The 12,534-nt window shown below is 40.6% G+C and overlaps 1 protein-coding gene across 1 annotated transcript in view; it reads right to left on the bottom strand.

The window, feature by feature from the left end:
* Window positions 1-11,859, bottom strand: part of mtmr14 (myotubularin related protein 14) — a 46,314-nt gene extending 34,455 nt beyond the window's left edge. The window contains exons 1-6 of the mRNA XM_086116945.1: window positions 11,069-11,859; window positions 10,046-10,194; window positions 6,691-6,799; window positions 6,216-6,291; window positions 3,835-3,895; window positions 3,613-3,735 (exon numbers count right to left, since the gene is read on the bottom strand). Of these exons, the coding sequence (XP_085973071.1) occupies window positions 3,613-3,735; window positions 3,835-3,895; window positions 6,216-6,291; window positions 6,691-6,799; window positions 10,046-10,194; window positions 11,069-11,203 (653 nt within the window). The 5' untranslated portion in view covers window positions 11,204-11,859. The remainder of the gene's footprint in view (window positions 1-3,612; window positions 3,736-3,834; window positions 3,896-6,215; window positions 6,292-6,690; window positions 6,800-10,045; window positions 10,195-11,068) is intronic.
* Between the last annotated feature and the right edge of the window lie 675 nt (window positions 11,860-12,534).

Genomic DNA, 12,534 nt, shown 5'->3' with positions numbered 1-12,534 from the left:
AGCCCGACTACAGAATTTATTTTGTGATTTCCTCGTTTGTGAATACAGTACACAACAAAGGAATAAATAAACACTTCTGAGATAGTCCAGTCTCCTCCAATTTAACTCAACTGTATTTATAGAGCACTTTCAAACAGCCATTGCTGCATACAAAGTGCTGTACATGGAGCAACTAACATATATTCATCAATAAAGCAATAATCAGTAACAAAGATGGTAGTAGGCACCAAACAGTAAAACTAAGATCAAATTTACGGACATCTGATCGTTCTGTTGCAGCTAAGGGGCTATAGAATTTATTTTGTGATTTTCTGTTTTGATGCATTACTGTATTTTCAATTTTCATAGTTTCATTGAAGTAATCTTTAATTTACGTTTTTTGGAGGTGGTCATGAACGCCTCTCTAGTCGAACGGAAGACCAGTTAGTACCTCCCAACCACATCCAAGGTTCATCTTATGTTTCTAAGACCGAGAACACACATGAGGATAGGTTTCAGACCCCAAACATGAAGGAAAACAAAAACCAAACAAAAAAAAAAAAACACACACACACACAATGTGGGATGTACTGTGTGTAGTGTGCTCTGATAATCTCAACACAGAACACTGCACATAAAGATTCAGTTCCACCACCAATTTCCAAACAAGGCAGACGTTTCACATGATCACAAGTGATCTATAAACGAAACAAAGTACTTTCACTACCGGATATGTTCCGCCAATGTTACTCGAGTGTTTCTGAAGGGACCTAATGCCGGAATGGCCATGTCATGTGACGTGAACATAATACAATCAATCAAAAAAGTGACCTGAGGAACAAGGAAACAACTGTAAAAACAAAACAGCAATGTCAGGGTTTTTATTGTACAAAAGCGGGTTCCCCAGATAGCAAGAACTATTTTCCGAAACAGATCTTTTTTGACAGCATCGCCTTTTTACAACGCTCCCGTCTCCAGTCCTCTTCGGAAACCCTTGGGTAACATCAGCGCATATCCAGAAACGTCTATTCCTCTCCATTTTTGTGCGATAATGTGTGAGAACAAGAGATTTCTGCCTCTGAGGACTTGTTTTGTACAGAAGCGTGGAACTGCTAATGTAATCGTTTTTGATGAGGCTACATCATTCCAACGTACTGGAAAAACATTCCAACATGTTGGTGTAAGGTCATACATGTGCAAAGTAGATTAACGTATAGATAAAGTCATTTGGACTTTTTGGTAAAGTCATCCGTTTTTATTGGTAAAATATAGGCTAAAATGTGGAATACCCTGTGGTATTATGGGAAAATATGTTTTTCGCACAAATTTTTCCCTTCTGTGAAAAACGAGTTATATTAATAGAGTTCAATCGCAACTTGTTCTTATTCAATGTGTGTACTCCAACCAAATGAGTAGGAACAACCAGTATTTGTTTTTATTGGGTTTTCAATTGCGACTACTGTATTTTAGTACGCCGGTATTCTTATTTTAACAAAGTTCTTACTAATTTATGTTCTTGCGGTCCATGTGTTAAAAGTTGAAGTGTGTGGGTGAAGAGCGAGAGGGCGAGACGGCAAGTGAGAGAGAGAGAGAGAGAGAGAGAGAGAGAGAGAGAGAGAGAGAGAGAGAGAGAGAGAGAGAGAGAGAGAGAGAGAGAGAGAGAGAGAGAGAGAGAGAGAGATTTTGGTTTTGCGGACCCCAGATAGTCTTGGCCACCTCTTGGATAGAAGTCCAGCTTCTCCACTGCTTCACAACGAGCCACAAACTCAACTGGGTTCGATCGAACCCTAGGGATTCGATGAATCGGTCTCAGTGGTTCGACGGAGCCTATGCCATGGAGGGTAAGACACACGTGACTCAACAGTTATATATGTAATTATAACATGCCCACGTGGCCATCACTGGCTGCAGATGATCACATTACATTACTTGTCCAATCAATGCTGTGGGAAATTTAGTTCGCTCAGTACTCATCATGTGACTGTCGTGATAGTACGTCGTACAATTAAAAAAATAAGTATACTTATCTCTTGAAATGTTACTTTTTCTTGTTTTTAATAAATGTGTTTTTTATGTCTTCAGTACATAAATGCAATCATTCCTTTGCTACATTTTTACTTTATTTTATTCAAGCACAAGTTAAAGTTTGAACGATTGTAGTGGCTTACAATAATAATTACCAGTATAGTTTAGGAACAAAACCTGTGTCAGTTTTTTATGAACACTTACTCTATTTTGATGTTGTCATTACAGTGGTACTCAGAGCTACATTTTTTTAAAATACAATACATTAATGTGGAACTTGCAATAAAAAGTTTGAGAACCATTGCCTGAGTTGATTGATGGATACCATATTTATTGAATTTATGTCAGTGTTATATTATCCATCCATTTTCTGATCTGCTTATCCTCACAAGAATCGCGGACTTGCTGGAACCTATTCCAGCTGTTATCGGGCAATAGGCGGGATACAGGGCACACAAAGACAAACAACTATTCACGTCCACGATCACACCTAGGGACAATTTAGAGCAGTGGTTCTGAACCTGGGTTCGATCGAACCCCAGGGGTTCAGTGAATTGGTCCCAGGGGTTCGACGGAGCCTCTGCCATGAAGGTAAAGACACACCCGACTCAACATGCCAATTAGTTATGATACGCCCGCCTAGCCATCGCTGGCTGCAGATTATCACATGAGGCGTAGAAAAAAAGTAGTGTGTTTCCGGTAACCCGACCGACCGAGAATTTCTAAGTCGAAAAAAACCTTTACGGTCGACATTTTTTTTCAAACAACCCTCTACATTTTTGTGTAGAGGGTTTACATCGGTGCAAACTCTCGCGATATTCAAGTTGAGCGCGTGCGTCGTTTGCCCTGTTGTCTGTCAACAACATTGAAACATGGCGGCGGCCGCGATCTGCGACGACAGTTTAAACCGCGTTTTCTGTGTTAAAGTTGCATGCTCGCACCATAATGTTAAGAAAATAGCATCCATTGATGTATCGAAAAAAATCTGCCAACTATTTGATGAACACCACGGCCCGAGTAAACACCGAGGGCGGAGGAGGACGTCGGCGGAGGCGGCGGCGCGCCCCGGCCCTCCCCGAGTCCGGAGCGGGGAGAAAACTAAATAGGTGGCGGCGGCGCCGGCCGCGGAGCGGCGGGTTCTATGTCTTCTTGTTTTATGTTTTATGATTATTTTGTTTAAATTTTTGATGGAAAAAAAAAGATTAAAAAAAAAAAACTTTGTCCGACCTACCGACCCTATGCTGAAATTTCATGTTACCAGAAACACACTCGGTTTTTTTTTCTACGCCTTACGTTGCTTGTCCAGTCAGTGCTGTGGGAAATTTTGTTCGCTCAGTAGTCACCGTGTGACTGTCGTGATTGTACGTCGTACAATTTTTTAAAAAACACAAAAAAGTATACTTATCTCTTGAAATGTTATTTACTTTTTCCTGTTTTTAATAAATGTGTTTTTTGTGTCTTGAATTTGTAAAAAATATATATATTTATTTTTCACTAATGAAGGGTTCGGTGAATGTGCATATGAACTGGTTGCGATTGGTACCGCTAAGAAGGTTAAGAACCACTGCACTAGAACAAGTATATAGTATGTAGCACATTGTTTCTTACTTCAGGCCAAACTTAACCTTCTTGTTCTCCACCATAAGGTCGCAGATGTAGCGAACGGACAAGTACCGGAGGAGCTTAATGTCGTGGCCTCGGACCTTGTCAAAAAGCTGTGAGTCCCCATTCCTGAGTAGAAATTGAGAAAAACAAAAAGTATGGAAGCTTCATTACTGTGAACGAGTGACACAGACCTAGATTTCCATTACTAAAACTCTGTTTGATTACCTGACTCCACAGTCATCCTCTGGAATCTCCTCAGAGTCTGCCCATTTATCATCACTGCCCCCTACAGGGTACACATAGGTATTTACTGCATGAAGTGTATTTCAACACTTAAGACAAGAGTGTCCACAGTCGGTCCTCAAGGGCCGCTGTCCTGCCTGTTTTCCAGCTCTCCCAGGAGCAACACACCTGATTCAAATAATCAGGATTGCTCTAACGCTGACTGATGAGCTGATCATCTGAATCAAGTGTGTTGCAGCCGGGAGAGATGGAAAACAGGCAGGACGGTGGCCCTCCAGGTCTGGAGCTGGACATGCCTGACTTAAGATAATGCCAGGAATTTAAAATCACATCAAAGTGCCCTAATAAAGAGTTTACATGAATTGTGTATTAAATGATTTTATTTTGTATCAATGTATCAAATGAGATTGCCCACATCAAACTGAATAGAACTCAACATTCTTGGGGAGTAGAAAAATATTGGAACAGTAAGTCCAATACTTTTATATTTGCTATATACTGAAAACCCTTTGGTTTTACATCAAACAAAAACAATCGTAGAGATAATAATAATTATAATAATACATTTCATTTATAAGCGCCTTTCAAAACACTCAAGGACACTTTACAATCAAAACAAGAACAATAAAACCACATAAAAAATTATAAATAATAAAAGGAGAGATTAATTTAATAATTATCGCTCTTATTTCCGGGTACGACATTGAAACTCCTCTACAACGAAACTTACATGGGCGAAAAGATCCCCTAATGTGAAAAAATGTTCATGTCTTAACACCATTCCCACTCTCCTGCCCCCCATACAACGAAAAAAAAACCCTGTTGATTTATACGAAATCTTTTTCTCTGCTCTTGCCTCGCGAAGAGATTCACTACAACGAAGTCTAATCCAACAGTGACCTCTACTGCTTCGTTCGGAAACGGCAACAGCAACCACCACACTGGTTTACACAGCTCCAAGTTTCCTGAACGCAACATACTCATAGCTGCTCTGCCATTGGCTTTCCGAGCATGAACGTTGCATTGCTAAAATGGCTACAAAACGGACCTTTGGATGTCAAGGAGCTAAGACAAGAAGCGCTCTGACGCTGGACGAGAGGGTAAAAGTGATCAAAATGAAAGACGGAGGAAGCAAAATAAAATACATTATCCAAGAAATTGATGTAAGTAAAAGTGAATGATGATCGTAAATTTCACAATTTCTTTCCCTTTTTTTCTTTCTACATTGACTATATGAAGTGTCAAATAAGTGTGTGCTCATACTTATGCACTATTGGAATAAAAATAAAGAGTACACATATGTTTATGTGTGTGTGTGTGTGTGTGTGTGTGTGTGTGTGTGTGTGTGTTTACATTGGAGATCAAATTTGCTACAGTGAAAAACCCCTTCTTGCTGCAAATATGATTTCGTTGTAGAGGAGTTTCACTGTATCTAGAGCTGATGAACAACAGTGTGTGTGTGTGTGTGTGTGTGGGTGTGTGTGTGTGTGTGTGTGTGTGTACTTGGTCAAGAACATCTCTGTTCTCAACCAAATCAGTTTTCGACCAAAAATTTTGAGTTTTTTTATGCCTCGGATTACGACCGAAAATCGGTTCTCGACCAAACTGCGCGCACTTGAATGCGCCACTTGACTCCTCTCGCCTTTCTTACACGAGGAAGTGACGATTCCTCGGGTAGCATTCCATTGTGAGCAGACGTGTTCAATAAAGATTTTTTTTTTTTTAAAGAGCGTGGTTTCTGTTTTCAAACAAATCGGTTTTCGAACAGATTAAAACTCGTGTTATTTGTGTGTTTTCACAATGTAGTTTTGATTTTGACTTTTGGGGCCTACAGAGTAAATGTTCTCAAATTTATATTACAGTCGATCTTTTTTTAATTTATCTTTGCTGCTATAAACAATGTGAATTTAAGAGATTAAGAACTGTTTATTTTATATAACAGAATTGTTCATTCATTATATTGTGACATTTTCATTGTTCAAGAAAACAATTTCCCTGAAATTAAGAAAATTCCTCCACAAAATTAGAAATTTGACCCTCAAATAAAGTCATTGGTTCAGAAAACTGCACTGCAAAGAAGAAAAAAAAACCCAACAAATTTTAAGACATGATGTAGGCCCGGTCTCAATCCCCCGTGAATAGCAGCGGCCCATTGTAGAGAAAACATCCAATTTTGGAGAAGTATTGACTCCTGTTGAAGGAATGTTTGCTACTTGTCTGGTTATTATTGATGTGCTAGCAAGCACATATGAAACTCAAGCAACAAATTGGAGGAAACACATCAACTTCCCCATTTTAGATTTTATTTACAGTATGTGTCTGTGTTTGCATGTGACTCTGAGTGTTTGTGCTTGTGTTTGTACCAGAAAAGATGTAATTATAGCCTGTGCGTCCATAGAGTTCCCCCCAGCCTGCCAGAGTGGACGAACGACAAATGTGCTGTAGTGAGGAAGAAAAGGCACAGTTGTGACTTCAGATACAATACAAAATAATAGTAATCCTGACCTAAATTAATTTGCATATACATGAATTCTTAAGCGAGACTTGAGTTTGAACTTATTTTGTTTGATATCAATGATTTGTGACTATTGTATAACTGTGCATAACAGAAACAAGACCAAAATATATAGAGATTTTTTTTAACTATGTTTCCTACATAAAACATTGCTGAGCTTTTTTGAAAAATTTACGCTAGTGTTGTGAATTGTTTGAAATGGCTGATAATGTTCACTTTCATTTCTGGCAGTGGAATCGTGACCTTCTCTGCTGAGTTTTGTGATTTCAAGAGGAACTATAGGCCAAAGGAAAGATTGAGAGTTTCCTGTAGCACAGCAGTACCTTGCCATTGTAGAAAATGACTGGACAGACGAACCGCCCTCTGCATCGGGCCAGTTTACTCCGGTTCACCAAATCTTGAAGCTTACTGATCTGCACTGTGCTCTCAAACCTAGAAAGACAAAAAACTTTGGTTTATTCGTTATCCATTACTGTATCTGAAATGATTTATCCTCACGAGGGTGGGCAGGCATGCTGGAGCCCATCCCAACTGACTTTGGGCAGTAGGCGGGGTATGCCTTGAACATCCAAACCAAAGGTAAGACAGTGCACGTCACAGACATGTTAAGAAACCTGGGGACTGTCATTTGAAGCATTTCCTGTTCAGCTGATAAAGGTTTGTGATGGTCAAATTTTGCAAAATGGTATTTCAGCGTGTCATCTCCATTCCCCACATGGCCAATGGAGGGTTGAAACAGGGTATGGTGATGTGAATATTTCCCACTTTCATGACAAGAAGGGCCAATTTGTCTGTCAAAACTGCCCCAGGGGAATTGAACAATTGAATAATCACACAATTCTGCATGCGGCTAGTGACTCATATGACAGTGTTAACAGTCACCATCATCAGAATATGCTGGGATAAACATTAGCGGTGTGCTGGTGTGCATGAGCACGGCAAATTGAATAGTTCAAGTCTGTCGCTGCACTATTGCGTACTGTATTTTCCGCACTAAAAGTCGCACTGGATTATGAGGCGCACATTCAATGAATGGTTATTTTGTAAATGTTTTTCATACATTGGACGCTTCACATTATTAAGCGCAATCTACAATGCCTCCACTAGATGGTGCTACGCTCCTTCCATTCAACTCGAGAGACGTCTGATCAACTTGAGAGGCGTTCATGACCGCCTTTGAAAAATGTAAACTATTACTGTACTTAAATGAAACTACGAAAATTGAAAATAATGGAAAATCAAGCGAGGAAATCACAAAATAAAATCTATATCCCCTACAGAATTTATTTTGTGATTTCGTCACCTGATTTTCTTCGTGGTTTCATTGAAGTAATAATTAATTCACATTTTTCGGAGGCGGCCTCTCGAGTGGAACGGAAGAAGGCACGGAGATGGACAAAGACGTACAGTACCTGTATTTGTTGACACTGTGAAAACCATTAATAAAGTCTGCGTTTAAAAAATAATAATAAAACCAACAATGTGAATGATTACATTAATTTCATTTGGACTTGTAATGACGGGCATTTCAATGCCAGGTGGCGGAGTTACTTGAAGTTGCAGAGCACAGGGAGGGAGAGAGATCGAGGGAGAAGTCTTATCTACCACCTGCGGACCTCTGTCAAACGGAAATTCCCGAACCCGGTAAAAACAAACAAACAAAAACGTATGCATTAAACTTTCTACTACTATATTACATTAACGACCGATCCATAACAACGAAAGTTCCGGAGGCCCGGAGTAGCACCAATTCAAGCAACTCCCGCTCGATATGACAGAATAAGTGTGTCCGCGCCACTATTTTCTATCTATCATTAGATCCAAAACGGCGACGTACAAGTGACTTGATTGCAGTGAGTTTTACTGGAATCACGATTTTTTTTTAAAAAAATTAATTTATTTACATTAACGTCCTGTATGGCATCTAAACGAAGAGGAACAGTAATGATCGCAGAAGAGAAAGTGATATGTATCTGATTGAACGAAGCGGGTTACAAAGTATGAAATATTCAGGAGACGGTGGGGGTCGGAAAGACTCAAATCTATGAGACTTTGAAAAACAAGGAAGGGATTCTTGCTCAGTCCGATTCTGGCAATTTCCATGCTCAGAGCGAATTGCTTGCGGCTCGACGAACAGTCGAGTAAATGAACATTTCCTGGAATGGTTTTGACCGTTATCGTGTCAAAAACTTTCCGCAAAGTGGACCGCTAATAAGAGAGGAAGCGAGTTCCATAGCGCTAACTATGAGCATCGAGGACTTCGAAACATCCCCTGGCTGGCTTCAAAAGTTCGTTGCACGACATCAGCTGAGCAATGCTGTCATGTGTGGTGATCGAGGGAGGTAAAGTTAGAGACAGTGAGTGAGTGGAAAGAAAAGCCACCAGGTCTCTTACTCGTCTCATTTTGTAGCAAATAGTCCTAACCTTGTTATATTTTGTATATTTTTTATTTTTTATTTTCTATATACAGTAAATATTCCCATCCCCGGAATTCTATGGAAAGGAATATCCTTCACCCGGAATAAAATCCTATGCATTAACATTTTGACTACGATATTACGTGTTTCCGGAACTTGCGTAAGCGGAAATTCCACTACCCATAACCCGGATGGAGGTGTAATGCCGCGGGAGCTTAAATACACGCAACGCCCACCCGATGCGACGGAAAAGACACAACGCTAAAACAAGTTTTCACTTCGCGTTTTTCGATCATCAGATTCTAAACGACGACGTGTAAGTGAGTTTTTATTGCCGTGCGTTTTACTGTAATTGTGAATGATTTTAACTTTATTCACTTACGTCCTGGAGAACGCGGCACGAGCTTAAAAGCAGCACCCACTCGACATGACCGAAGAAACGTGTTCGCTTCACCGTTTTCATTCATCAGATTCGAAACGAAGACGTGCAAGCGACTTTTTATTGGCGTGCGTTTTACTGTAATTGCAAAAGATTTTAACTTTATTCAATTACGTCGTGTAATCATCGCATCGAAACGTAGAAGAACTGTAACGACTGGAGCGGAGCGAGTGAAATGCATCCGTTTGAGCAGGCTGGACACAAAGTTAAAAAGATCCAGCAGACACTTGGAGTCGGAAAGACGCAAATCTACGAAACTTTAAAAAACAAGGCATCGATTCAACTCCTGATGACAAGCCACCATCCAGCAAGGAAGCAATGCAAATGGCAACAAAAATCCTTCAGTATGCACAAGAATTACCAGACATCGGTGATCAACGGGACAGTTACTTGCAACTAGCAAGAAAACTGTATGACACGCAGGCAAACATTGTCATAAACCAAAGAATGCATATAACAAAACAATCCAAAATCAGTAAAACATCTTTGTTAATCACTAGAAGCAAAAGTTGCAAGATTGCATGATGTAAGTAAATCTTAGTAACAGTAAAGCAATAGTAAAATAGCCCACTTATTCAGACCTTATGTCTTAAATAGGAAACATTGAAAACACCTATGCTCTGACATAAGCACTTGCAGCCAAACATTCGCTTTCTTGTGCAATCTTGATGTGATCCAACTGTGTTGGAACAGAGAGTAACCTTTGCACTCGAGTGTAAAACATTAGAAAGGCATACAGCACAAATAAGAAGCAAAGCCTAACTCACTGGGAGGTATTTTTACATGAAAATTATATGACACAGTCAGATTTTCAAATGGTACCTGTCTCGATCAACATCTGTGCATTCATACTCCAGGAACACTATCCGCCGTGGGTAATGGCCACACACTTCGCCATTGGTGTTATGGATTACACTGTACTTGTAATCTTTGGCAAACAACTCCAAACAACAGGTTTCTATTGACTCCATCTGAAAGTAAAAAAAAAAAAAAGGTTAACTTATGATTAATGAGGTTTTTGTAACTCTGAAGAATAGTCATGTTGAAATTGTTCTCATTGTAAAAAATCTACATGGACAAATATAAAGTTATCGTTTTTGACAACACAATGTTTTGTTATTTCGATAGAAGATCATGGACTGTACTTATAACAAAATCAAATATGAACTTGTTTCTTGTTTTATGTTGAGAGGGAAGAAATTTCATACAGCACATTTGACAAAGTTGTATCCAATCCAATCCAGTAAAGGGTGTGTGTGTGTGTGTATGTCTTTGGTAAACTTAGAATGAACATTTACATGCTGCAGCTTTTCAAGATCGAGTATAAAACTTAGCACATTTGAAAGGTTTGTGAGGTGTACTTTCGATGATTCTTGACTTTAGCAGGTAATGGGTCTTCCAACATAATGCCCCACAACACACTGCTAAAAATCACCAAAGAATCGCATAATTCTTTCGTGGATTCATTTGAGCTCTGATGAAATTCCTACTGATCATCTGTGGAATGACCTGAAACATATCGCCTGGAAACGTACCATTCACACCTGAACCTAAGAATTGACAGTTACAGAAATGATTTCAATGATCCGATTACCTCTAAAGGTTGCGCAACGAAATGTTAAGTTGATGGAACCATCGCTTTCGCTCGGGTTTGTTTCATGAGTGTCTGTAACATTACTGTACAAACATTATGAGATAAGTCAAATCTAGTCAGCTTTTATTGTCAAATATGCTAACATAGAGCACAGATGAAATTACTTTCCTCTCTCAACCACAAAAATGTGCGTTTCTGGCAGATGTTAGCACCACGTTACAACAACAGCCAACACAATTTTAAAAACTCACCCGAGGAGTGACTTCCTTTGCTCTGTACTGGGTCTTGGAAAATAAATCAATCAAATCCACTATTTCTTCGCCCTTTCTGGCCGACAGCCCAGTAGCCTTGAAGCCACCGGCCACGGAGGGGGAGGCGGCCATCATTCTGCCTCGAGCCGCGGTGGCGGGCTCTAGCCGGACTCGGTTGCCTTCAAACACCGCAGCTCCTTGTCCACTGGAACGGTGAGACCGACCAGGCCATCCCTTCCCAGCCAGTCTCTTCCTGACTGCCCTCTTGAAGGGGCCAGTGCCGGAAGGTCTTTCGGAATTCAGGGCACCGGCGACCGGTTTCGCTTTCAAAACAAACTGACACGACTCGCACGGCCGGCCAGGAGTTCCAGTCCAGTTACCGCGAGCTAACTGGTACTAGTTATCCTCAAACGCCTAAGTGGTGCTATTAGACTCGTGTACTACACAAAGCTACACAACCGCGTAAATTCGTTCAGCAATCCTGCAGCTCCCATGGGGATGGTTTGCGTTTCAGACGGGAGGTGGAGCGGCAAGACCTTGCACCGCCCGGGAACACTGCGGTCAGCTACTCAGGAAACGTCCAGGATCCGTAACGGCCTGTTCGCGTTTCCTTGACGTCAAGTCATCAAGTTTAATTGGCAACCATGGCTATGGCTGTAATGCTACAGGAATGAATTTGCAAGGCGGTACCTCGGTAGAATCTCAAATCTGTCTCTGTATGAATGTGAATGAAAACGCTAGCAGCGGCTCACGATGTTGCAATCCACCATACGTAGTTGTGATAAACAGGAAGTTGGTGTAACCATGTGACATATCACCTCCCCTTTGAGGTGCATTCAGAAATTCGCGTTCGAAAATTCGGGTTCCCGCTCTTGCACTATTCTGACATTGTTGGGAGAGGCTATTATTTACGAACGCCGCCCATGTTTTTAACCATTCATTATTTTTTGACATTTTAGGGGAAGCTGAGCTTCCCTTGCAGTCTTAGAGCAATCACCTCTGCTCGACACACCTATCCGACGTCTGCTTTTAAATACTGCGGTCAAGCCAGCCTCCACTCGCAAAATCGAAGTCAAGTGAGCCGCCACTGCGATTGTCAATACTGTGCATTACGGTAATCTGTCGCCAGCGAGCGGCGTTGGCCACCTTCAAAATAAAAGAGCCACCACTCATGCATAAACGTCATTTGTTTGGGTTAAAAGAAATGAATAAAAGTATAATATAAGTAATTTCTTGGCTGTCGGGTAAAGATTCAGAACTAGAACTCTCAGAACAGCACCAATAAGCGTTCTCAAGTGGAGATAGAAAATAAAGTCAATGGTAATTCTACATCAATTTCACCTGATATTAAAAAAATAATAATTAAAAAATCAGTCTGGGTGATCGCGCAACCACACCAGGTTGTCGACACACTCGGGCACCCCAGGCATCCAACCTCAGTACAGGTATTCAGATTGAGTATTCCA

The sequence above is a fragment of the Hippocampus guttulatus genome, chromosome 8, assembly GCF_054856545.1.
Source record: "Hippocampus guttulatus isolate MCC_2025c chromosome 8, RoL_Hgut_1.0, whole genome shotgun sequence".
NCBI classification, from domain to species: Eukaryota; Metazoa; Chordata; class Actinopteri; order Syngnathiformes; family Syngnathidae; genus Hippocampus; species Hippocampus guttulatus.
Note: the sequence above shows the minus strand (reverse complement) of the source record. Positions and strands in the feature narration are given on the sequence as shown.